The sequence below is a fragment of the Leishmania martiniquensis genome, chromosome 34 (genome assembly GCF_017916325.1).
Source record: "Leishmania martiniquensis isolate LSCM1 chromosome 34, whole genome shotgun sequence".
Classification (NCBI taxonomy): Eukaryota; Euglenozoa; class Kinetoplastea; order Trypanosomatida; family Trypanosomatidae; genus Leishmania; species Leishmania martiniquensis.
In genome coordinates, this window is record NC_090169.1 from 517,682 (window position 1) to 543,114 (window position 25,433).

Consider the following 25,433-nt stretch of genomic DNA (forward strand, 5'->3'; position numbering starts at 1 on the left):
GGGCACCCCCCTCTCCTCCCCTCTCTCCTTCCTCAAGCGGGGCACCGCGCCGCATGAGGCCCTCACATCTTGGAATGGTGCATCAGCTCCCGGTACACCCTCAAAATACGCTCTTGAATGGCCTCTTTTCCAATGCACCTCTCTGCCTCTGTGGAGGGGTGCCAGCACAGAGCCTGCATCTGTCCCGACAGCGCGTCGAGGCGAGCGAGCGCTGCCTCTTGCCCTAAAGACCCAATCGTGTACGCCACGACGCCGCTGTTGACCTTCGACTGGCCAAGCACCGCTATTCCCGAGGGACGCTTAAGCTGCAAGACTGAGAGTGCGACGAGGCTCTCGTAGTAGTGCTGCAGTGACTCTTTGTTGGCTGCCACGACGTAAAACAGTTTGCGCTCTGCGTAGAGGTCGCTACACACTCGCTGCGTCGTTGTCAACACATCCGCAGCGCCGAGGAGCTTGCCTGGGAACGCCGCCAGCAGTGTCGAGGCGGTCACCAGCACCGCGTAGAGCGCCTCCACATGAGGGCAGATAAGCTGAAGGAGGAAGTAGAAGTACTGTGTAACAGGTACGTGCACGACAGTGCCGCCGCACGAGTTGGTGCTCGACAGCTCGAAAGGAGCGGTGCTCTCCTCCAAGCAGTGCTGCTGAAGTCGGCTTAAAGTGCACTCCAGCCACGAGGCAAAGCTCATCGGCGCCGCGGCAGCATAGATGGGAAACTCTACGGAGAGCAGCCTCTGTAGCAGCTGCGTCTGGCTCTTCAGGACGTCCGCATTCACGGATCGGACTCCGAGCAGCATCCCCCCTGTGGCGTCGGATGGCTGACGGTGCGGCGTTGTGGCGGAGCCGAATGCTTGCGCGACGATGGCGATGAGTGCCTCGTCAACACAAACGTGGATAAGCTGGTTGGTGCTAATGTTGACGGCGATCCTAGTAACCACGTCCTTGGAACGGTACGCCACCCCCGACATATCGCCCGTGATATGGAGGTAGCGGTAGAGGTTGACCAGCGCGAGAGTCACGAGCCGGTCAGGGCTCAACTCATCAGCCTCCTTTGAAAGCTGAGCACCGCGGTGGCGCAAGAGACCACGCAGCCACTGAACCCCCTGCCGCACCTTTTCCAAAGGCATGACAGCTGCCGCGGCCGGTGCCGTTGCGGTGGTGTCACTGCCCTCCTTCAGCTGTGTGCTTGATGGGCTGCAGTAGGGGCCGAGGCACTCCACTACCGCAGACACCATAGATGCAGGGGTGATGACCGTGTTACGCTGTAGTCTGTATATCAGGTGCCATGCGATGGTGGCGAGCAGAGGGGCCGGGGTGATCTGGCGGTCATCGGCCATGGACGGGGTGGTGTCGAGTGTCTTGCGTCCCGACGCGGTATTCGCTGCTGCCGCCGCCGATCTGCTGAGGTGCTCGCCATGGGGTTGGAGTGGTGGCGGGCACTTCAGCGGGTGCTTTTTGAGGGAGCGCAGCGACACTGGCTCTCCGACGTGAATGTTAATGTTGCCGTGCATGCGGTTGAGTAGGCTGCGCGCCTTCAGCATGTTCATCGGGCTCTCCTTCGGCTTTGGAACTCCCAGCAGCTCCTTGGCGTGTGTGGTGGCCTCGAGTACCTCGTCGTAGGACAGGCTGACCGGCACCATGAGCACGTCGTCCAGCTCTTGCTGGCCCGGCTCGTAGAAGGTGTCGCAGACAAACTTGAGAAGGCCCATTCTCGGCGCCATCGTCTTGCCGGTGCGACTTCGCGCCCCTTCAATAAAAAACTCTAGCGGACGACGCGCACGTACGAGGTGCCGCACGTACCCCTTCAACAGTGCGGCATACAGAGGGTCGCCGCGGAAGGAGCGACGCATGAAGAAGGCGCCGCTGCCCCGCATCAGGGCCGCGACGATGCCCATGCTAAGAAAGTTTTCCCCAGCTACGATGTGCGGCAGCGGCAACTGCATAAGCGCAAGCACCTCGGACAGAACAAGGAAGTCAATATAAGAGCGGTGCAGCGGGACCAAGACGACGGCAACGCGCGGCATGGCGAAGTAGCGGTGGAGGCGCTCATAGGCACCGCCATTGACGTCGATGCGACCGTAAATACGGCGGAAGACGGAAAGGACCATTAGCCCCGTCGCACGGCACGGAACGTGATTCAGTGTATCGCCGCATTGTAGCAAAATGCGCTTCGCATGGGCCTCCACGTCTTTCTTGGATGCCCCATCTTTGGCAGCCAGAGCGGTCATGAGCCGCTGGATATCAGGTTGCGCAATGATAGCGGTGAGCACCTGCGGTGTCATGCCAGGTGTCATGTCAGCACGCCAGCCGTTCGCTGTCATGCCGATGCGGTGGAGAAAGACGAAGGGATCCAAATACTTGCGCGTAAAAGTCGGAAGCGGCGGAATGCGCCCGGCCCCGTGGTACACAATATCATTGGTGAAGTGCCGCCGCGGCTCTGGAAAGGCGAAGGAGTCGTTTGCAGCCACAGCTTTTGGGTTGGTGGGCGACGGTGTCGCTGCGCTCGCAGACGCCCGTTCGACTGGAGCATTGCCCACGGGAGGATTGCGCACCACCCCTACGATGCTTGCGATGTCAACCACCGGTGGTGCAGGGAAGCGGCTCCCATCTTGATGAACGCCGGATAAAGAGCACAGAACACGCCGTGCCAGGTGCTCCAGCACCGCCCGTGCGACCACCGATACATACGCCTCCCAGTCGACTTCGACGAGCGCGACACACTGGTGGTAGGGCATTAGGGCATAGTTGGATGCCAGACGACGCAGCAGCGAGTAGTAAAGCGCTACGTTGAACTCATCAAGTCGGTATGGTCGCGCAGCAAAGGACGAGGGCGCTGTGCCCGTGCTCGCAGGGAAGACGGCAGCGGGTGCCTTGTCTCGCACCGCTGCCTCGCGTGCAATGCGCTGGATGCAGCCGACCGTGCCATCCATTTGCGCGACATACGCCTTGAGCACCTGCGCCACCTCAGCCTTTACGACTTCTGCCTCCATGAGGCGCTGCCGCTGCTGATACGCGCGCCACCCCTCAAGCGCGTAGGCGGCCGCGCGCGGCTCTGGTCCAAAGTTGGCGAGGTCCGCCAGGCGAAACGGAAACTGGAGAATCGGCGCCCGTGCCAGCACATCAGCCACGGGGAACGCCGCCGAAATTTGATCGGCAAATCGACCGTAGTAGCCCATGAGATACTCGCCCAGCATGCCCCACACGAACGACGCCTCTCCAGGCTTGCGGGATTCGGCAACTGCGAAGGAAGCGATGCGGTGCCGCGTCACACACCGCGCCGGCGGTGTTAACCCTTCAGCCATCGTCTTGGCAGCAGCGGCAGCGCCTGCGTCTGCCAACACAGTGGAGGTGCCGCAGTACTGCAAATCATCGGCACACTCCACGCACTCTGGTAGCTGGCCCTGACGCAGATATATGTGCCCCAAAAGGGCGGCATTGAGGATCACGTCTACAGGCGTAATAGCGGCCGGCTCGCTGCGGCTGACAGGGAAGTGCCGCAGTACGCCGAGAGCGTTGGCGGCGCAGAGTGCTGGAAGGATGCCACCTTGTGAAATGCCCGTCACGGCTTGGACGGCGACCTCCGCCGCTCCGAACTCTAGTGCAGGCGGGTCCATGGAGTAGGAATAGGCGAGGAGCACCACCCAATCTATCGCGGTGGCCACCTCCTTGGCGATACTCGAGAGCATCGCACACACAGCAGCGCGGTAAACGTCGTCAACGATCATGACAAGACTGCCGCGCGCCCGCTTCTGCGGCTGAGGAAAGCCGGCAGCACTCCAAAGATGGCGCAGAAAGGTGCTGTACCCCTCGAGCCCGCCCTCCGTGTCTGAGCCGAGCGACTGTGCATTCAGCACCAACACAAACACAGAATCCTCCACAAGTGGTGTCGAGTTGCCCCCGTCTGATGCCACTGCGAAGCCTCGCAGGGATGTGGCAACGTTCGCGTTGCCAGCTGTGCCACTGCCGAGCACCGAAATTCGGCGTAGCATCGGCCCGATCTCGTCCGCCTTGGGCGAGACCCCCCCATAGAAGAACTGTGTCATGTGCGTCGCAGACATGTTTCGGCGTGTGGTGCGGCTCGCTTTCAGTTTCGCCTCCACTTGCTGCACCGTGGACATGAAGTCTCTAGTGGCCACACGAGCGTCGGTGGAACTGCGCGCCGTGTGTGGACCATCCTTGTCGAAAGACGGGCAGCTGTTCTGCATTGAAACGCCATGAACCAGTACGCGGCAGTTCAGCGGCACGAGCGGGGACGTGGCGAGCGCGCACGCACATACGGCGGTGAGACCATCGATGGGTGCCGCCAACACGACCTGCTTGCACTCCTCGGTGAGGGTGAGCCGAGCTGGCGGGAAGTTCATTGTCGAAGTCTTTGGCCGACAATGACGCTGAAAATCTGTCAAAGAAATGATGTGAAAGACACACACACACACATACACACACCGAAAAAAAAGAGAAAACGCGGCTTGCGTATGCACTTCGATGCGCATACAACAAAGACATCACGCGAGGGAGGGAGGGGGGAACGAAAAGGGTCAATGAAAGAGAGTGGATTCAGAGAGAGCGAGCGGAAGTGCGCGCGGCTGCTGTGCCCTGAAGTCCCTCTACGTGCCGACTTGGAAGCCACAGCTACAGGACAGCACTGGCAAGACTGACATCCGAGAGCCAAACAAAGGCAAAGCGGCAGAAGAAAAGCGTTCGACGGTTCTTTGCGGTACACCATCGCTACATACACCTACATGTCTGAATCGAGCTGCATTGGAAGCCACTGTATCGGTTTCGCTGTATCTAGCTCCGTCACGGAGAGGGAGAGACACAGACGAGGGGAGATGAGTCATGCGGTGCGGATGCCGACCGGGGCGCAACAAGACGGAGAAGTACGCGAAAGGGGCCACTCGCGTGCCTGCCGAGATGGTGCGCCCTCGAAAAGGAGAGGGAAAGAGGAGAAACGAGTGGCGAAGGCCACACGGTGGTGATGAAGGGGGCAGTCTCGACGTGTGCGTCTCGGATTGAGGAAAAGGGTAGAGAGTGAGAGTGACCCCTTCCCCTCTCCTCTTCCCCCGGCGATGACTCGGAAAGAGGGGCAGTGCGGAGAGGAGGGGGAAGGGAGGCTCGTGGGGTGGGAAGGACAAGAAGGGTGCCCTTCCCTCCCCCTCCCGCCCCGCCACCCACTCATACCCAGAGCGGCAGCTCCTCGGCTGATGCGACCGCAAGATGTAACTACCAGCCCCCCTTCCCCGCATGTGTTGTGTGCCTGCTTTGAGCGCGTATCTGCGCTCGAGGAATCCAGCCTCATACCACGTGTATGTCGCTTGCCATCCAGCCCCTTTCACATTGCTGCTAACGTGAAAAGCTCTATCGGAGACAGCCACACATCCAAAAAGAAAGGGAGGGGGGAGCGGCGCGAGAAGATCGGATTCTGTGAAGATCAGCAGCAAGCCAAGCACACGCGAAAGTGAGCGCTGGAGTGTGCCCAGAGCAAAACGGCACTCGCTCTGGCTCATCAAGTCGATGCAGACGGCTGCCAGATCGGTGCGGTACTACACCTGCGTAGCGCCAAAGAAACCAGCGAACAAGCTTCTGTTCACCAGCGAGATCGGCACCACCGCATCGGGGCCGAGCAGCAGCCTGGGCGCGAGACGGCATAGGTTGTGTGGGGGCCAACTTCGCAACAAGATGGGGCTGATACCGCCGCGAGGTGTCTTCCAGCGCATCTCATCACGCCGCGCCACTGCCGTCAAGCGCGTCCTGATGTGCTGCAACCCCTCTCTGCCTCAGACGAGTCGCCAGGACTCTTGCCAGCGTCCCTGTCACGCCTTTCCCCCTTTACGGAGGAGAGAAGGCCCCTGCCTGAAGTTGCTGTCGCCTGTTCATCTCTGCGATAGGCGGCGATAGCCGCAGCGACAGAGACGCGGCGTGCTCCGTGAAGAGACAGAAAGGCCGCGTCGGCCGGTGCTGAACTGCACACACACACACACAATCACGCGAGTCGATGTAGAGGACGGAAAGCCAGTAGATGGACGACGATCACGTGCATCTAAGTGCTTCACAGCACCAAAGTGATGCGCCTCGTAGTGCAGGAGGTCGTCCATCCAGCATAGAGGGGAGAAGCGACAGCCCAGCGCTGCCATCTTCGGCGTGTGCAGCCTTGGCAACACTGTCGGCGTCCTGCTACCTTTACTGCGCGAGGTGTACGAGTACCCGTACGAGGATGAAGACGCCTCCAGGGGGGGGCGCCACTGGAAGTGGCAGCGGCGGCGATAGGTAGAGAGGAGACGCAGAGGCTAAGGAGATGACTGAGCTGACAGAATATGTCTGCGGCTCGAAAGCCCTCCCACCAATGTGCAAAGGCGCGAAGATGGAAAAGAGAAATACGCGCCCGAAGTGCACGCGCGATGGTGGGCGTGGGCGGCAGGCGCAGTGGCGCCGCAGTTGGTGGCCATGGCCGGCGGTGCTGGTAACAGCGAGAGGGCGGGTTCTGATAGTAGGACAAGCACCCGGCGGTACTTCGAGGTAGTCGTTGACGACTTGAGCTGCTTTGCAAGCCCCTCGAGCTCATCCGTGGAGCACATTGAGCACCCCTCCCAACAGGGACGTTCCACCTTTCCAGCTGCAACATCTGTGGTGGAGTCAGAAAGCCGGGCAGGATGACGACTGACTGCACCACCGCCCCCTTCATCGTTGAAAGCGAGATGGCCCTCGACGCGCCGCTACCATCGACGTTGCGGAGGACTTTCCATGAGCGAGGTGGTATGTAGTGTGCTGCCACAGCCGCCTGGGCCTGGGCCGCATCCGCCGCTGTAGCACCCCACTCCCCCATGCCTACCTTTTCGGCGCGGACCAGCGTGGGTGCGTTGCGGCCGGTGGAGGCTGAAAGGGGAAGTGAAAGCAGTCACTGCGCCACTGAGCGACGGCGAAACGGTGATGCGCGGTGCTCCACCCGGCAGCAGTTTTTCCGCTCGACGTGGCATCCGCAACCACAAGTTACGGAGTTGGTGGCTGACGTGGGAGGGCTCGCGAAGGTGATCCCAGCGCGTCTATCGCAGAAGCTGGAAGATTGCGCTTGTGCTCTGAGGCTCGCTGGCCCGCCTCCTCGGGACAGGAAGCCGAGTCCATGACGGCCAAAGCACTGCTTGTCGCCTCTGCTGCGGACGAAAGTGAGACAGGATGCCGCGCTGCCGCAGCAGCGACAGGCGTCCGTACAGGTGGAAAGGCGACGAGGGTGTGGATCGAGTGCGAAGGTCGGCAGCAAAACGGAAAGAGTTAGACAGAGAGAGGCAAGCCGGAATGCGTGGAGCGAGACTGCTTTTCACGTGTGCCGCACCAACAGAAGGGGATTAGACTCATGCACAGCTGCCCTACCGAGCAGCACCGGCGATCTTCAAGTATCTTCTCGGGCCGCTGGTCTATCGGCCAACACCACTTAGAGCTGGCCGGGGGGAGAGAGGGCGTGAAGATGAAGGAGATAGGAAGGGGGGAGTAAGTGTTGGATGAGCGCCATATTACCATTGGCAGTAAAGCGGGTACGGAGGAAGAGGGGGGGTAGACTCAGACTAAGAACACGGAAGGAGAAAAGAGATGCGCTCCATGCCGCGCGCCCCGCGCACCCGTCTTGCTTTCCGTTCCGCGTGCCAACGTCGCTCTTCCTTCTTTCCTCTTATGTTACACGTTCGCCGTCGCGCTCACCAGTCAAGGCATCTGTGTGATCGGTGCGGGTATTTCTGCCGCTAATGTGCGGAGAATGAGGGGCAGAGAAGGGGGGAGGGCGGAACGGCGAGTGAGTCACCGAAAGAGGCCGCGACCCGAGAGCCTCTGGGCCTACGGGGGTACTGCACCCTCGTCGATGAGTGGGAGGAGAGAGGAAAAAGAGCGGCTCAAACGCACGCACACAAGAAACCTCTCGAGTTACACCGCAAGCATCAAATCTGTGCCTCCCCCTCCCCTTAGCCCCTCTTCCGCCCACATGCATGCACATGTCACTCCAACATAGCTACCGATGCTGCCCTAGTCTTTCCTCGGCTTCTTTCATGACGCGCCCTCTAGAGGCAGCGTTATAAACTCTGCAGTTCTTGCCTCGATGGCGCGGCAGCGCTCCGGCAAAGCTGAGCAGAACAGATGGGGAAGGAGAGAAGATCGCAGAGGGCCTTCAGCTTCGCTCTCACCTTCCCCCAACAGGCAGAGGTCAGCCGTACCGCGCGACAACTTTGGCAACAAATAGCAGCAGGCAGCCACGTGTGCCCTAGCGATTCGAGAACACACAGGGCCAACGAAGGAGTGGAGGAGCATAACAGACAGCGCACCTACGCCGACCAGACAAGCTGTAAAGCAGCGTGGCGCGTAGCTCGGTGACTGGTAAACAAACGTTAGTTCACCGGCTCCTCTGCCTCCTCGTCCTCGCCGTAGTCCAAGTCCTCCGCATCCCAGTCGATACCTCCCTGCTGCGCGTGCGCCTCGTGCTGCTTCTTGGCGCGCTGCTTTCGGTTGCAAATGAGTTCCTCGTCGCTGTCGCTGGAGGCCCCCTTCCCCACTGACTCCGCTCTCGCCGCGGCGGCCGCCGCCTTCTTGCTCTTTGTGTTTTTCTTCGCCTTCTTTCCCTTTGCGCAGTCGTCGTCACTGTCATCCACCGCTACTGCACCCCCGCCAGGGCTGTTGGCGCTCTTCTTACCTTTCGTGGTTTTTCCGCGGCGGCCGCGGGCCCCATCATCGCCCCTGTCGTCTTTGAGGTCATATGAGGGGCCTATGCCAAGCCTCTGCAACTCGGCCACGATATCGCCCCCAGCAGCTGCGCCACCCGGCCCAACGCGGCGCCTACCGTTGATGAGCGGCTCATCATCGCTGTTACCACTCTGCTGACCTCGGTGGCTGCGTCGCGCGGCGCCCTTCACCTTGGTGGCTCGGCCCCGCTTGCCCTCGCCATCGCTCTGGCGCTTTTCGCTGGAGGTGCCCTCCGCGTTCAACCCGACGCTGCTGCTCACTCCCGTGCCGCCACTGCGACCATCGCTGCGACCACCGTTAAACCCACCAGCAGGCGAGGATAGTGTGGCTGCAGCGCGCCTCGAGTCGCCCATGACCGCCTCCTCCTCTGTACGTCCTCGTTGCGCGTTAGCATTCGAGACGGCGTTGGCATCGAGGAGAGCATCCGAATCACTAACCTCCGTCACAGCGGCGTCCACCATGTGGATTGTACTACCAGGGGGCAGCTCCTGCTTGACAAAGCGGTCGAGGTCTCGGAACAGGTTTGGCTGCATGAGCAGCAATAGCGAGCAGCCGGCACTGCCCTCGCCACCGCCGCTGCAGCTAGGGTCGCCCGTTCCCGGGTCCTTCTCCACCACATCCACGTCGTTGCCGCGGCACCAGTCACGCAGCTTCTCGAGAGCCGCCTCGGACGTCGTTGTGCAGCGAATCTTCATGTTCGCCCGAGCAATGGGGATAATGTTCGAGTCGGTGAGCAGGTGAATGAGGGCCAGCGCCTGCTTCTTTACTGGTTGATCGAGCTTCACAGCAGCACCAATGGAGCGGAGTGCCTGCTCTATGACGGGCGAGGGGAAGGGGTACTGCGTCTTCGTATTGATGCACTTCTGTGAAATGATGACGGCGATATCCTTGAACATTTCATCCACCTCCGCCGTGCGCTCCTGCTGCGCCACCTGCAGCTCTCCATGGTCTAGCATGTACTTGATTGCCTCCTGCTCCGTCATATTCCTTCCAAAGACCGTCTGAATCTCCTTCTCGGAAGCGAGGTAGCCGCGAGCGACGTTCGAGAAAATGCGCTCGACCTGCAGCACCTCATCCAAGCGATTCTCCGTGCCACCGCGGTACGAGACGACCTTGTTCTTGTAGCATGCGATCTCTAGCTTGACCCCGTTCTTGGAGTACCGTACCACCGCGATGTTTGTGTGTCGCCGCTGCGAAAGCGGAAATTGCATACGAGCGCTCATGGCTGAGACCACTAGGTGTTGAATCACTGCGAATGGGCTGCGTTGGCGTGCAGGGGAGGGGGGAGGTGGAGAGACGCTGAGCTTCGGGCCCACTGTTGCTGCTGTTCGTGACGTACACGATCGATGGACGTATGCGGCGAAGACGACGAGGAGAAGCGAGGGGCAACGAACTGCCTTCGAGATTCCGCAAAACCGTGCGGGAAGGCACAACCAGGGTGACAGGGCGAGCGGATGCGATGCTGCACAAACAACACCGCCAAAGGGGGGAGGGGGGGGAGAGCGAAAGAAAAAGTGTGCGACTCAAAAGGTGACGGAACTTATCAGCGTTGTCCTTGAGAGATTACGCGTGTGTGTGTGTGTGTGTTTTGAGAAGGGAAAGAGAGGGAGGAGAAAGAGGGAGATCGGCGAGAGGCGCAAAGGCATTCGTGGCTGGAACGCACCCACATGGAGCATGAAGGAAAGAGAAAATGCGGTGAGCGGCGGGCAGTGCGGCGGATGGTACGTGCGCGGGTGCGTCTACTGCTCTCACATGCGATACCCGTACCTTAACGGAGAAGAACGCAAAAGAGCGCCCTGTCAAGCGCCGGCGCAAGGCCCACGCCGAGCCGGGAGGGAGCAGAATGGGGGAGAGGCGGGTGGGTAACGCGGGCTGCAGGGGATAGCGGCAGAAAAAAAGGTTCAACGTACAGCTATACAAGTACACGGGAGGTGAACAGGAAAGGAGAAAGGAGGGGCGGTGCGCGCCTGTGACTGGAAGGGTAGAGACAGGAGCGCCTCACGCGTCGCCTCACATCACCGCCATCCATGTACATCCAGTAAGTTACCGGTGCACGCCTTCTCTATCAAGCAAGAACTACTTTCTGAACTCGGACACGTCGCCTCGGCTATGTCGGCATACGACCGAACTTCTGGCGGTATTGGCTGAGCTTTTCATCCTTCACACGCACCAGCTCCTCTAACTTCACAATCTTCTCGGAGAGAATGGCCACCGTCTCGCGCAGCTCCTGAATTGTGTAGTCTTTCTCACGCACCGCCTGCACCAAATCCGCCGCCTCAGTCACCGCCGGCGGCGTCGGCTGCCGCTGTGGCTGAGGTCGCCTTGGGGGTGCCTGCTGGCCAGCTGAAGGAGACCCCTGAGGGGGTCCTACCCGGCCAGCCGGCGCTCCAGAGGACGAGGGCCGGCCACTTCCGCGATGAGCGGCGGCGGCAGAGGCTACACCATCCTTCGCGTGGTTGTTTTCTCGAGTCTGCGGCAGCAGCGGTGGCGAGTCCGCGTACTGCATCTTCTCGTATTCATGCATATCCCCCATCAGCAGCATCTCGTCTCGCCGCGCTTTGATCTGCGCAACTTTCATGCGCAACGCACGCAGGAAGCGCTCGATGGCGCCAGGCACGGCTGCTATGATGTCCTCCACCTCCTCAGGGGGCACCTCGAAGTACAGCTTACGCAGCACCTTCGCATTCAGCGTTCTCCAGTTGTCTAGCTTCTTTGCGTGTGACATTGCAGGGACGTAGTTGTGCAGGTCGACTAACTTCGGGAAGAAGAACTTCAGTATCTCAGCCACGGAGCATCCGTCAGCGAAGTCGCGGGCAATATTTCGCTTCGGCCGCGAGAGTGGTATCTCATCCACCCACGTGTAAAGCTCATGAAGATCCTCCTCCGTGAAGGGGACGGACGCCATGATGACGACGACGGACGCGGCCAAGGCGCTAATTCCTCGTGGCGGTGGTAATAGTAGCAGTGCCTTGTGCCTGTGTGTGACAAAGGAAGAGAAACGGGGAGTGGGGGGAGGGAAGAGGAAGAGGGCCGCGACGGCGGTGGCGCTGCTGCCGAAGACGGCAGCGAAAAGAGCAGCACAGCGGGCGAGAGAGAACGATCTGTGTATTCGTTGAGGTGCGCGCTCTTCCCTTTCCTGCTGTATCACCTTTGCACATGCAGGGACGCTTGGGGTGGGGGTGGGAGCCTCTTCGAAGGGGGCGAGAGAGAAATGAGGTGGGAGAGGGGAGGTCGCGAGGCCCGAGATGAGCGAAGTAGTAAAGAGAATCTCTATTGAAAAGAAAAAAAACGTGTGAGAGTAACAAAAGCGCATAGATCGTGGAGCGTTGAGCATCCCCCTCTTGCGGGAGGGGGGAGGGGGAGCGGCGAAGAAGGTCTGCGCACCGGCGCGCCGCCGCCTGAGAAATTAGTGTCGCTCCGTCCGTTTCTGCCCTCCCTTCCCCTCCTCACTCCTCCTCGCCCTCGCGTTCTTGTCGACCCCGGGGCGCCCATACGCGCGCGTGTGTGTGTGTTGTTGCGTCGGGGATTTAACGGTAGCAGATGCGCCATTCGGTAGTATCTCTCCCTCACTGATGAATGACACACGATGAGTAGGGGGAGCGGCGTGAAGAGGTTACACGCACAGTCGTCTTCCTCACACGTTCGGCGATACATAGAAGTCCACCACCGCCGCCCTCGCTTCGCCTCCGCGTTCCGTGTCGCGAGGACGGGTACGAGAGCAATGAAAGCAAGCAAGAGAAGCAGGGGGAGGGGAAGAGAAGAAAGAGAAGCCTCGTGGCGCCTTCCGACTGGATCTAACGTAGGCGAACGAGCTCGAGGACCTGCGCCCATCTACGGTTCATGATAGCTTCTAAAGACTGCAACAAGGCCGCAAGACGGATAGGATGGGTGCCCAAGGCAAAAGGGCGGGGGGAGGGGAAGAGGAGTGAAGCCCCCCCACCCCTCCACCCACCCCTGCACTCCCCCGCCCCATATATACAGACACATATGCACCGTGGAGGACGGATGCCCCTAGTGCTTGTGCACCTCGAAACAAAGGAGCACACTAACATACTGTTACGCACAGGCCTCTGCCAGCACGCGCACAAGCAGGCTAAGCCAAGCAACGCTGCCGGTGCCTCCTTTATCGTCTCTCCCGCCGCGTCTAGTCCCCTCACACCAAATTACGGTACTGCTGCAGCGCAGTGATGACCTCTTTTACTCCACGCACAAAGTCCTCCGCCGTCTGTGCGTCCGTCACGGTATGCTCTGTCACGATCGGCAGCGCACCGGAGCGCGGGATGGCAGCAAAAAGACTGCCTGTCTCTGCCGCTGATGTTGATGTTGAGGCTTGCGGCGGCGAGGGTGGCGGTGGCAGTCGCGTCGTCCGTGAGCGTGGTCTTGGAGACTGCCGCGGGCGCACGGAGTCTTCGGAGTTGCGGCGCCAGCACTCCTTAGTGTACTTGTGCAGTGGAGTGGATACGAGAAGGTCGTCCTCGTCGTCCCGGCGCTTTTCTGCGGCGGCGCGGCTCCGTTCATAGTCACCCGCTGGCGAGGGGCGAGCCGTAGGAGGAGGGTCGGAGATGTCTGATCGACTTCGCCGCCGCTCATAGGCTGAAGTGGCGCCGTGCCCTGCATCGCAGCCGCGCTCGTCGGAGTCGCCTTGGCCATTGTCGTTGAAGTACTGCCTTATGGGGATATCGTCGATATCTTCGAACAGGCCCATCTCTCCGCGTCGGCTTGTGTAGGTGTCAGAGTAGGTACGCGAGGCCAATTGTGCCGGAGCTTGCGAGCCTCCCCCACTGCCATCATCACCGCCTGCACGCTCCCGTGCAGTTGTGATGCCAGTGCTACTACTGCGCCGGCGCTGGGAAAGGTACTGAGAGTGGCGCGCGCGTGTGTACGGAGAGGCCCATGGCCTGCTTGCGGCGCCATGCTCTGCGTCTCGAACGTAGTCATTCCAGCGGGTTGAGGGACGGCTGGGGTTGCTGTAGCTGCGATGCCCTAAAGCGGGACCTTCAGGGGCGGCGGCAAAGCGTGACGGGGGTCTGTCGGCTCGCCAAAAGGCGTCTGCCCATCGCGATGTTGCGGATGCTGCATAGAGGCGCTGGCCGCACCGTGGTGAGATGCCCCGCGAGCGCGGATGACAGCGTTCGTACGGCGCTTCCCAGTCTGACCCGGTGCGGGCGGCCATGCGATGACGTGCGGAGGCCGCCTCCGCCTCCTCGCTTCGACTGCCGCTGTAGATGCTGCACCCTCCGCCGTATGGCCGCGCCGATGGGTAGTGAGAGCGGGAATGGACGTCACCTTCGAAGGTAACGCGCGGGGACGCAGAGGCGGCGTAATCGTCGCGGTGGCATCGGGAGTCCGAGTCCGTAAACGGCACGCCCGACGCAAAGATCGGGTCGGCGGCATCACCGGTGAAGGCGCGGCTCGCCGCAGCCTCATAGCCCGGCAAGACGCGCGAGCGCTGGGGTGATGGCGGAGGCGGCAGAGGCTCCAGATTTGGCGGAGGCGTCGCCCGATGCCGCTTCCGTTTTTCTGCTGTCTCCTTCTCCCCCGCAGCGTTACTAGGCAGTGACTCCGTGGCCCCTGCAGATGAGGTGCTGCGCCGCTTTGCCGCCCTCTTCGAGCGCGTCTGTGCCTTCTTCGCCTTCGAGCTGTGGCTGCGGTGGCGGTGGTGCTTATCTCTCTTCGCTGCAGCCGCCTTTTTCGCGGCCGCTCTCGCTGCTTTGTCTTCCCTATGCGCGCCTCGCCTCGACACATCGGCAGCCGCGGAGTGAGTTCGCCCCGTTAACGCCGCTGCCTCGCGCAGCAGCAGCAGTCGAGAGAGCTGGAACTCCATGGATGTCGTGAAATCGCTGTCTACGTCGCTGTCTTCGTCCATACCGAAGACGGTGGCATCACCACTGTGGGTCGACCGCGAGCGTGCGCGACTGCGACTGTGACGGCCATGACGCTCGTGTCCGTGCTTCCGCCTCTTTTGCTTGCGGTCGCCGTTGTCTTCTGCCTTCTTGCCTTTCTTTCTCCTGGCGCGCGGCAACTGCGATGCCTGCGAAGGGGATGACGAGGGGGAGCGACGGCTTGAGGCGTTGGTGCCGTGACGGCTGGAGTGCTTGCGGCGCTCGTCTTGCCGATGTCGACTACTACCACGCCGCTTCGTTGCCCTCTCTGCCGAGGCCGCCTCATGTGCCTCTGTGATGGGCTCAACGATGGAAAAGAGAGGCGGCGACTTCCGCGCAGAGCTGACACCCGCACCGTTGGTCCCAGTCTGGACAGCCTCTTTTATCACCGCTGCTTTCCCTCGTGAGGAAGGAGAGCGGCGCCTGCTGCAACAGCTGACCGTCTCCTTGTCTCGCCGGGCTCGCTGCTTCTCTTCGGCCGGTGTTGGGGGTTGGAGGCGAGAGGCGGTCGACAGAGGCGGCGAAAAAATATCGGCAACGCCAGCTTTGCTTCTTTTTTCAGCATCGATGTTCCGCTCTCTTGGCGAGTCCGCGGCCGCCGTGGAGAGAGTCGCCACATCGAAAACGGCTGCGAGTGGAGCAGCATCGCTGTTGGGGTGAGGAGGCGTCGGCGATGCCAAGCGATCCTGTTGGCAATGATGCTTGCAAGCCGCCTTGGGACACTCCTTCAGGCCGCCTTTGCACTGGGCAGGGGTCGAACCGCTTATCGAAGCACTGCCTGCAGGTACCAGCGCTGCTACCTGTGCAGACTTGGTTTCCACGGCTGCAGGCAGCGAGGTCTCCCTCACCGCCGGCTGCGCCGCCGAGCGTGAGCTGCCGCTGCTCTGCTGGGCGTTGCACTCGACTTCCCCGAAAGACTGCGGCCCGGGTTGAAGCGAGAGGGCGGGCGCAGAGAGCCACGCGCTGGAAACGGCAGCTGCGGCGACAGAATTTCCGTGTGGTTTCTCTCGCCTGAGGCCCTGGCGGGCCTGGGCCGGCTGGGCTCGTCGTTGCAACTTGGAGGGCGCCTCAGCACCCACAGCAGCGCCGTGCGGCTCTCCACCATCATCGGCGCACATACCGTAAGGGCTCACACCAGTAGTTACAGCAGCCGAGGCGGCCGCCGCTCCTGCCTCGGCCGACGCAATTAGGAACTTCTCCATCGCGTCTCGCTTCGCCTTGCTCGAGCTTTCGCGCAACGTGGACTGCCAGTCGTGAGACAACTGCGACACATTATGGACAGTCAAGGGCGGCACAAAGAGCGGCACATGTGCAGTGGCATGCATGGTCGCATGTGCTGCGTTGCCGACGTGATAGGCGGTGCGCTGGGGGAGATTCGCAGTCTCATGTGCTGCGTCCACTGAAAGCAGAGAGACAGCAGTCGCTGCCCTCGCCGCCACGGCGTCGCCGCCAAAGACCTCTCCTTCACCGCCTCCTCTCGATACGCTGTCACCCCCGCTACCGTACATAAGTGAGATGTGGGATGTGACGGGCTGTGCTGCCGCTTTCAGCGGCTCTACCCGCTTTACAAAGAGTGCCGGAGACTCGACAACGGAAGCACCGTCACCGGGAGGAAAAGTCTCTACGCACAGCGCATCCGTTGGTACCCTCTCTTCCTTGGAGCTGTCCTCTCCAACCGTGGCGTCTACTGTTGCGAGCGGGGAGGGTGTCCCGCCAGCGTCACCTCTTTGCCCTGCCGCAGCAAGGAGGTTGCCGAGGTGCTCCGAGTCCTGTGTCCCTTCGATCAGCCCAGCGGGAGGAATTCGCTGCACGGGCGTCGCCGACAAGAGCGGCATTCCACTGCGAGCGCTGCCGCGAGGAACGCTCTCCCCAGCTTCTGTGTCGGTCTGAGTGCCACTCCTGCACTGCAGCCGGAGAGAGCGCGAGCGGCGTCCACCACTCGTTCCTTCTGTGATTCGGCCCACGATTTTCTCAGCCTCGTCGTCGGAGGCCGACCACGCACCGCTGCTGCGCTGTCCCGCATTGATGTTACTGTGTGGATGATGACTATCCTGCAGGGATGGCGACACGCTGAGCTGTGATCGCAGCACCAGCCGCGGAAGGAGCTGAATCGGCATCGGCGTTATGCCGATCCGCTCTTGTCGCAGCAGAGGAAGCAGCGCCACCACATCCTTTGCCATGTCCGCAGCGCCGTAGTACTCGTCACTCTGAATGGCGTGGTATGGCTCGCTGGGCATGGCGGCAGCAGAGCGAGAGCGTTGCCGGTGCTCGACGGAGCCGAGGGTGTCGTCTTCATGCTTGTGTCGCCGCCGCCATTTCTGATGAGGCTCGCCCGTCGCTCTGTGCCGCAACTCCTCGTTGGAGTGTCGGGGGCCGCCGTGGGAAGATCGCAGTGGGGTTCGCGATGTTGCGCTCACCCCCGAAGTTGCCTTCTCGCTGACGGTAGCTGCCCGAGACCCGCGCCGGCGGCCGCTGCTCCTTCGCCGCGCAGCAGCCCCATTATAGAGCTCTGCCGCCTCGCCAGGGATGCCGGTTCGGCACTCTGAAGGCGCGCGGTCCTCCGACGCAGCGTTTCGTGATTGCGGCGAGTATGAGCGAATGCTGTCAGGCCGCACCGTTGCCCTCGTCGAAGACGGTGAAATGGATGCGCGCGGAGTGGCAGCTCGAGAGGAGAGCACCGACAGTGCACGCCGGAACCGTCTGCGGGCTCCCGCTCCGATTTCGTCATCACCGGCGTGGTCGTCGCTCCCGTCGCGCCTCAGCGCCATCTCGTTCGATGTCTGGTCGTGACGATGCGATGCGCGACTGGTGCAACGGGAGGAGACGGAGGCACTCCACCCCCGCTCTACGTGGTCGATGAACTTGACGAGAGCCGGGGAAGTCCCTGCGGCTTGCGCACCTGTACTGCGCGCCCGTTGCTGCTGAGGAGACGCTTGCGGCGAGGGGCTAGATTTCAGTAGCGCTGCAGCTCCCTCCTTGAAAGGCAGCATTGACATCTGGATCACAGGATCGTTCTCGGAAGGGGCCGCGCCCTTCTTCTTGCGGCGCACCACGACAACTAACTTTTTCCGAAACACCTTGTGCCCGTAGGGAGTATCAAGCGCTGGCGCCGAGGAGGCTCTCGGGGAAACGGAGGGTGATGCACTCCTGCCGGTGCGGGTCGCTGACGTCGGCGCGTCCCAGACAAGCTCGTTGGCCGGCACACCACCACTGGAGGAAAGCGAAGACGCGACGGACGTTTCCGTGGCGGCCGCGCCGGGTGTACGCGCGCGCGTAGCATCATCGTCACCGTTGAAGCCGTGGTGGAGCTGAAGCTGCCGCTCGCCAGAAGGGAGGCGCAGTATGCGCCCCACCGCAGACTGGTCGGATGGCGTGCCGCGCTGTGCTTTGGCCGTGGGCACATCGTAGCGCATTATAACGTCGCGCAAGCTCACTGTATCCGAAGTGGTCAGCTGGTGCTTCTCTAGGCCACGGCGGAGCGCGTGGCGCCCCGGGTGCCGTCGATACAGCCGCGGCTCTTCTACATGAGGGCTGTCCCTCGCCGCGCCGGCGCTCTGTGCATGATGCTCTAGGTGTGGCAGTGACTCTTGCCGTGCGAGCTCGTGGCGGTGACGACGCTCGCGCTGGAGCGGATCGACGTAGACCTGCGGCTCGTCGGCCATGATCGCTGTTCCAGAAATCGCCTCCTTCGGTCGTCTCGCTGGCGCTTCTGCTGTTGAAGCTGTTACAGCTGACGGTAGCATCTTAGGTTGCCTCTGGTGAGTCTTTGGTGCCCCGGTGCGTGTGTTGGCGTTGCTGACGTGCTTGTATGGCAGCGGAGAAGGCGCCTGTCTGGGCTCCTGCGCATCCGCCGCTTTCACGGCGGCTGAAAGATCGTCTGCCATGCTCTGACCGGAACTGTGGTCGGTGATGGTCGAGGGGGAATACCCGGCGGAGGGGACATAGCTTGCTTCTCTACGCGGTGGCGGGACAGCTTCAGCAGTCCAGCTGTCCTGCTCTCGCTTTTCCTTACCCACTTGCACACCGTCACGGTGGTCGAGCGCCGTTGCGCCGGCCGCGCGCATCTCCGATAGCTGGCCGAGTGGCTTCTCCACTCCCCTCGGAAAATACCCATCATCCTGTTCGTGGCTCCTGCCGCCTCGACCCGGCTCATGTGCGTCCTCTCGCTGTGTCATCGACGGTGGCGCCGAGGGCTGCTCTAGGCTTCTTTGGCTGCCACTGCTGCTGCTGCTACGGCTACTGTTACCATCCAGGAGCTCGCTGGCACCTTCGCTACCTCGACACGGAAGGGGGCGGATAGGTGGCGTTGGATGAGATGACGACGTGGGCGATGATAAGGCTGGCCGGTAGTTCGCCGCCTGTCGCTCCTCTTGGTGCGCTTTCAGGGGCGAGGCGCTGTGCGAGGGGGACGAGTCGTCGCTGCCTGTTGGACTCGAGTCGGTGTGACCGCTGCTGCCCATGTCGTCCTCTGGGTCGAGGCTTTCACGCCGGTATCGATGCGCTCGCTGCGCGTGGCTTGCCTCGGTGGGAGGGTCATCTTGGTACGCATCTGAGGGCCAGCGCTGTCGCCTAGGCGGGCACCGCACGACCGGGGCGGCGGCAACCGGCATACCGTCAGTGTCGCTGCGATGGTGCGGCTGGGTCAGTACATCCTCATCACGCCCGTTGGCCCCCATCGAAGGGCTTCTTGCGCGACGCTGGCCGTCCACTTTCTCCGGGCACCGTTGGAGATGTGGCGGAGCACGAGTGTGGAGCTGCGGCGCCACATCAAGTGTAACTTCATCCCCCTCTTCCTCGGGCGGAGGAGGCGCGGAAGGGGCTGTCACCGCAGCCGGCAGTTGCGGCCCCACCGCATTTGTGTATCTGCCTCCGCTGTCGCGCGGCGGGGAGTGAGTTGGAGAGCGACTCGACGGGCGCGGACTCTTCGACGAAAGGGAGGACGAGGCTCGTGATTGCTGCGGCACTGGCACCGGGCTCGAGGCTCTGTTGCTGCCACACTCGCCCTGCTGATGGTTGTCGTGGTGATTATCGGACGAGGAAGCATCGCGGCTGTGTACCTTCCGGGCGTGCCGCGGAGGGGTCGCGGTGACGAAAGACGGCGGCATGTCTGTGTCGTAGTGCAGCGACGGCTCCGCAGACTCGTACTCGTCACTTTCGTTTCCGCTTTCTTCAGCGCCCTCGCGACCGCCGCGGGGCTCCTTCGGGCGGGGAGGCGAGATCCCGACGAAGCTGATTCGCCGGCTGCTCGACCGAAGCGTCTTGCTGCTTGTGGCGCCAGACTGTCTCAAGATAGAACGTGGCGTGTCGGTAGCGATGGAGCTTGAGGCGCTTACCGGGCTCTTTGGTGCGGGGAAGCCAGCCAGCACCGGCACCGGCGGCGTAGCGAGCGCGGCGACGCCGCTGCCCGGCATCATGACAGAATAGCGGTACGTCAGTGGGGCGCCACCCCCGCCGTCACTCAGCTCACGCGCCTGCGCGCTCTCTTCATCTGCGTAGTCCACCACAATGTCATCCTCCTCTGCCAAAGTGCTGTAGAGGTCTTGTCGCGGCACGGCGGCGGCGACATCTGGGGAACCCTGCCGTGGCGCCTTCCCATGCAGGACCTCCTCCTTCATGCTCGCCTTCCATGCATCCGCACGGGCGCTAGAGGACGGGCGCGCTGCAAGAGGTCTTGAAGAGGGCCTCGGCTGCTGCAACAGCGCCGCTCCGCTCTCACTTGCGCCGACACCGGAGAGGTCGCCTGAGCCGTGCGAAGCGAGCGGAACACCGTCCTCATCATACCCTACGTCAATGCGTGGTCGGCTCATCCGGTCCGGCGCCCGGGACACATCCGTCGGTTCGGCGCGCGAGAAAGGGGCGGGCGACTGTGGAGTAAGGGGCGGCGCCGTTGAGGTGTTGCCCGTTGGGGCAGGCTGGTGGCCGCCCAAACGCGGCAGCCGAGGGGCACTCACGCTCATCCGTACGACGAGGCGGCCCCTCCCCTCTGCTTCTCTCCCCTCGTCGCCTCTTTCTCCGCGTCGTTTTTGTCTCCCTTCTCCAGTGGGGCGTGGAAAAGGTGCGGATGCCTCACAGACACGCGAGCGCCGATGGTGGCGGGCGCAGAGGTGCGCTTGTGTGTGCGTGTGGCTCCTGAGACGAAAGACAAGCAGGAAAAAAGGGGGAAGCTTCTGCAGTAGCGGCCAGAGAGGAAAGGTAAGCGTTCAACAGAGGTGATCGAGTCCGAGAGCGGACGGCTGTGATCATTGAGTCGAACGCATGTGTGCGTGTGTGCACGTTGCAGGTGAAGAGAAGGGGGGAGAGGGCGGCAGACGATCGAGTTGGAGAAGACACATGTACAGCCCCCACGCGCAAACGTCTCAGTACGCAGTGAGTGTGGCGAAGCAGTGAGAAAGAGGGCAGAGCGCGGGCCGTCGGGGGGAAGGAGTTGGTCGCCGCGGGGAAGACCGGCGTGATAGAAGCAGCTTGCCGCGCCGACCCCCTGCATGAATCGGTTAACCATCACCACTGCAGCGCCGCACGTTCTCTTCGCGCAGCGGAGTGAATGATGTTCTCTGTGTTATGGCAAAGATGGCGTCGGCAGGGGAGTGAGGATGCGGCAGGGGTGGGGTGGGGGACTGAAGGGTTCTCACGGCCAGGGGTGTGAGAGAGGCAGGCAGAGGTAGAGACAGAGGGCAAAAAGACCGGTGCAGAGGTGCGGACATGAGCCCCTGCGCAGATAGGTTCCCATACGCGCACGTGCATGCATGAGGAAAAGCTCGACGCCTCTGTCTCTCTCTTTCGCCCGCCCGCCTACCCCCCTCTCCCCCTTAATCGCATGCGATATGGCCGCTCTCCACGTACAAGCCAACCTCTTGCAGAGCCCTCAAAACGGAGAGGTTGGATCGCAGCAGAGCCAGATGATTCCGCTCGGCTGGCGACACATACAGCCGCGCCATGCGCAACACCTGCTGCACTGTCGTCGGCACCATTAGGTCAGTTCGGATAGCCGCACGCATAAAGTCCGAGATCACTTCACGTGGGGTGACGGTGGCCTGCCACATGTCAGGCACCGTATACCGTACCAGCGCAGCGTCTGCGGCGGTTCGTTCAGGAGCCCACAGGAGTGATACTGGACGAACTGGGGAGGATGCCCCCGAAGAGTGGCCAGTCACGGTGGTCTCCGCCGGCGGCGACACGGGCCCACACCGTTCAAGTGGCCATTCCCAGGGACGTTTTTCAAAGCTCATCTCCGCCTCCATCGAGGCTCTCGATGCGCCACAGTAGAACATCGAGGGGTTGTCGAGCAGTCCGTTCGCCGACATAAGCCCGCCGCAGCCAGTGCGCAGAGCTGCTTCCATCGCAGTGCTAACGTCTGTTACACCGCCGTTCAGCACCACCGGCACTGAGACATTCTCTCGGATGAGCTTGACTGCTTCAAAGTGGACGGCAGCGCTTGGGTGGCAGGCGGGAGTGCGGCCGTGTACCGTCAGCCAAGAGACACCGGCCGCTTCGCACTGCCGCGCGAAGTCGATGCTGCGGCGCAGATCGTCTTGAATTCGCATCTTCACCGCACACGGAAAAAATGTTGGTGCGGTGGCGGTGCAGTTGCTGGACTCCGCACCTTTTCTAGCCCTCGTTTCGGCGGTATCGCCGGCCGGCATGGCGTTTCGAATGGAACGCACCATGTCCGCCACCTGCTCCGGCCGCTCAATCAAAGCAGCCCCGATTCCTTCCTTCATCGCCCACCGCTGCGGGCAACCACAGTTGAGGTCGACTCCGTCGCAGTACGGGCGAAGGAGCAACGCGGCTTGGGCGGCGTCCGGCCCGCTCTTGGCGGCTAGCTGAGCGACAAGCCGATCCTCGCCTTCGTAGCGTGCGAACTCGGCGTGCCGCGCATGCGGCGACTTGACGAAGCTTTCCGCCATGAGCATGTGCGTGTAGCTCATGCGCGTTTCCCACGCTCGGCAAACTTGGCGAAACGCCGGTTTACTGCAGCGCACCATCGGTGCCTGGATGAAGCAAAGGGAGTCGTAGAGTTGTCTCCACGCATGCGAGGTGCTGCTGTGAGGTGCGTCTACGCAGCGCTGAGCGCCATCGCCGTCCTGCTCCGAAGTACGGTGGGGGTCCCACGCGTTGGGATAGACGGCCAGATCGCTTTCCTGCTCAGCTGATATGACACGCGTCTCTGCAGGGGCACGGTGAGCCTCGGACGATAAGATTGCGTCGTAGTCGCGAGCCAGGTTCACCAAAAAAGTCGCCACCGCGCGGTCGGCCTCCGCGATGATTGCCGGCATATGCGCGCTGCGAGGCCGGTGGTCGGGGTCTTGAGCCCACGCGCGCTCATACGATGCCCAGTCACTGCTCATGGGCTCTTCAATATGGACGACGGCAAAGTAGGCAACGAGGATGAGACATGTTAAGTGGTGTAGAGAGGGTGGGGAAGGGAAGAAGAGCACACCATTCGGGATAGTGAAGCCGACCGACACACACACACACACTTATATATATATATGTGGAGATGCGCAGTCCCCGGAAGCACGCCATTCTCATCGAATGAAAGCAGCAGCCTGCAGAGCCGAATACGCCGGCGAGAAGCACACACACACACACACACACCCAAAAAATATCGGCACTTATAGAGGGACAGGGCAGAAAGGAGGAAAGGTGAGCGCCATCTCCTCCATGCGCCTTTCTCTCCCTGTTTGTGTGTGTGTGTGTGTGTCGGTGGGTGTGTCGTTCGGCATACTGGAGTAAAGTAGAGAGGCTGAGAGTGCCTCGTCTCGCTACCGTCACGCGTATCTGCGTGTGTAGGCATGCACAGGTGTGCGTTCAAGGGCGATAGGCGCATTTCGGGTGATCATCGATGGGCATGTGTGCATATTTGTGCATGTATAGATATATATGTATATGCATATATGCACATATTGCTGTGTATACTGGTCTCTCCCCTTTGGCTGCGGTCGAGCTAGTGCACAAAAAACGAATTGGTCAACGAGGCAGTCACGCAGTCAACGCCGACCGCGCATCCCAGACACACTCGCTCACGCACAAGCAGAGCATCGCATGAGCACAGATCTCCTCCTTCGGTAAGATGTCTGTCTGTACAAAGTGCCCTGCCTGTAAGCCACTACGAACGCTGCGGATTCTTTCGAAGACGGACCCGGTCGAGCAGCACCGAAGGTGAGCACAACACACACACAAACATACACGCACATACAAAAGAAAAATATCGTCAAGTGAATCGGTGCTTCTCCTGCACATGCGCGTCGAATACGAGTTCGCCAGAGGTGAAGTCCGTAAAGGTCTCCATGCTCGTTGTCTGGTAGCTCGACTTCAGGATGAACTCCAGAACCTGATGCACCTGTGCAGGGTCGTTCACGAGAGTCAGCTCCGCAGCAACGCTCCGTGGCCCGCCTTCTCCGCGACAGTCGCGGCGATGAAGCGCATTGCCATCTACCGAAGCAGCACTGCCTGCGGCACCCGTCACCGGACGAATCATGCGCTCGCTCGATGTGCGGATGATGGGGAAGCGCCACTCAGCCAGTGGCCGCTCGTGGGCCATCCGCCACCGCGTTACCTCCTTCGACAGCAAACGCACAGATAAGAGCATGCCGATTTCATCGCGGCCCGGAGTCATGGCATCCCCACCGCTGCAGCCGGCCCTGCCGTGACCCCATGTTGCGGGGGTGGCGTCCGACGTGGGGCTGCCCATGGCCGAGGCCCCACGCGAAGGGGACGTAGGGGACGCGGGCGACGGAAGCGCCTGCCTCACATCAAGCGACTGCAGAAGAGCCCGCGGCGGCTGTGGTGATGCGTAGGAGCCAGCTGCGTTACCGCAGCGCGCTAGCCGGTCTGCCGTGCTCTCCCCCTGCAAGCCTGTTACAGCGGCACTGTAGTTCGTCCTTCCGCTATGGAGCAGCGTTGCGCTGTTCAAATCACTCTGCCCCCCCATCAGCGCCTGGCTAGAGAGTGAGAGCGAGCTTGGAGTGGGGTGCCGAGCCATCCGCTGCTCGTGCTCCGAGACGAGGGCTTCGATTTCCTCCATCACGCAATTGTAGGCGATCGTGATGGTGGAATTGTGCGTCTCGCGGACGGCGATGTGGACCCCACCGAGCTTGTGCAAGACCTGCGTCACCGGCACTACAAACGGCTGATCGTGCTGCCGCTGAAGCGCCGCCAATTCGGCTGTCTCAGCGAGCGTCAGCGACCGCACTGAGGCGGCCTCAAAAGTACCGGGAAACGCCGCTGCCGTCGCGCCCGTGGCTAGTCGGAATGAGGTGCCTCGCTGCTTCGACTGGTTCTGGAGCGGCGGCTGACTCTGCATTGTGCTTGGATAGCGACCCCAAAAGCTGGACATTGCAGATACCGCTGAGGTGAGGAGCGTGGTGGGCGTCTGCGCCGCCGCGCCAGTACTAACCGCACTGACAGAGCCGCGCGACGCCATGTGGTCGCGCAGTGTGGGGGGACGTGGGCCGACAGGGGATTGGAATTCAATAGAGTACAGAATAGCGTAAAGGAGGGCAGACAGCGCCGAAGGCGTGACACGAATAGGCCGCGGCGGTGCATCGGCAGGGCTAGGCGATGCCGTGACGGTAGCCGACGCCGCCGACGGCATGTAGCTGAAGACTTGGTAGTTCATCCGGCCCGGGCGTGAGTGCTTGCACGGATGCGGAAGCGACCTGAGGAGGATGCCTCGAGACGTGCGCGACGAATTGCAGCAAGAGGGAAACAATATGGGGGGCGAAAGCTGCAGAGACGCGGGGGTGGTGAACTGTGCGTGTCGCAGCCTCACGACTGCGGAGCACTCACGCAGCAGAGGCAAAGTGAGAAGAGCTGAAACGCAGGAGTATGAACGGGGGG

At 61.7% G+C, this 25,433-nt stretch overlaps 7 protein-coding genes across 7 annotated transcripts; all 7 read right to left on the reverse strand.

Moving 5' to 3' along the window:
* Positions 1-62: 62 nt before the first annotated feature.
* Positions 63-4,358, reverse strand: LSCM1_02165 (uncharacterized protein; the record flags this gene model as incomplete). The annotated part of the gene is made up of 1 exon (XM_067319752.1): positions 63-4,358. One exon carries the CDS (start codon positions 4,356-4,358, stop codon positions 63-65), a length of 4,296 nt encoding a protein of 1,431 aa, XP_067175127.1.
* A 243-nt stretch (positions 4,359-4,601) lies between these two features.
* Positions 4,602-5,501, reverse strand: LSCM1_02166 (uncharacterized protein; the record flags this gene model as incomplete). The annotated part of the gene is made up of 1 exon (XM_067319753.1): positions 4,602-5,501. One exon carries the CDS (start codon positions 5,499-5,501, stop codon positions 4,602-4,604), a length of 900 nt encoding a protein of 299 aa, XP_067175128.1.
* Positions 5,502-8,360: 2,859 nt separating this feature from the next.
* On the reverse strand, positions 8,361-9,935 carry LSCM1_02167 (uncharacterized protein; the record flags this gene model as incomplete). The annotated part of the gene is made up of 1 exon (XM_067319754.1): positions 8,361-9,935. One exon carries the CDS (start codon positions 9,933-9,935, stop codon positions 8,361-8,363), a length of 1,575 nt encoding a protein of 524 aa, XP_067175129.1.
* Positions 9,936-10,819: 884 nt separating this feature from the next.
* Positions 10,820-11,617, reverse strand: LSCM1_02168 (uncharacterized protein; the record flags this gene model as incomplete). Its single annotated transcript, XM_067319755.1, has 1 exon — positions 10,820-11,617. The coding sequence occupies one exon, from the start codon at positions 11,615-11,617 to the stop codon at positions 10,820-10,822; it is 798 nt and encodes a 265-aa protein (XP_067175130.1).
* A 1,248-nt stretch (positions 11,618-12,865) lies between these two features.
* Positions 12,866-20,551, reverse strand: LSCM1_02169 (uncharacterized protein; the record flags this gene model as incomplete). Its single annotated transcript, XM_067319756.1, has 1 exon — positions 12,866-20,551. One exon carries the CDS (start codon positions 20,549-20,551, stop codon positions 12,866-12,868), a length of 7,686 nt encoding a protein of 2,561 aa, XP_067175131.1.
* Positions 20,552-21,400: 849 nt separating this feature from the next.
* On the reverse strand, positions 21,401-22,939 carry LSCM1_02170 (uncharacterized protein; the record flags this gene model as incomplete). The annotated part of the gene is made up of 1 exon (XM_067319757.1): positions 21,401-22,939. The coding sequence occupies one exon, from the start codon at positions 22,937-22,939 to the stop codon at positions 21,401-21,403; it is 1,539 nt and encodes a 512-aa protein (XP_067175132.1).
* Positions 22,940-23,805: 866 nt separating this feature from the next.
* Positions 23,806-25,212, reverse strand: LSCM1_02171 (uncharacterized protein; the record flags this gene model as incomplete). Its single annotated transcript, XM_067319758.1, has 1 exon — positions 23,806-25,212. One exon carries the CDS (start codon positions 25,210-25,212, stop codon positions 23,806-23,808), a length of 1,407 nt encoding a protein of 468 aa, XP_067175133.1.
* Positions 25,213-25,433: the final 221 nt, after the last annotated feature.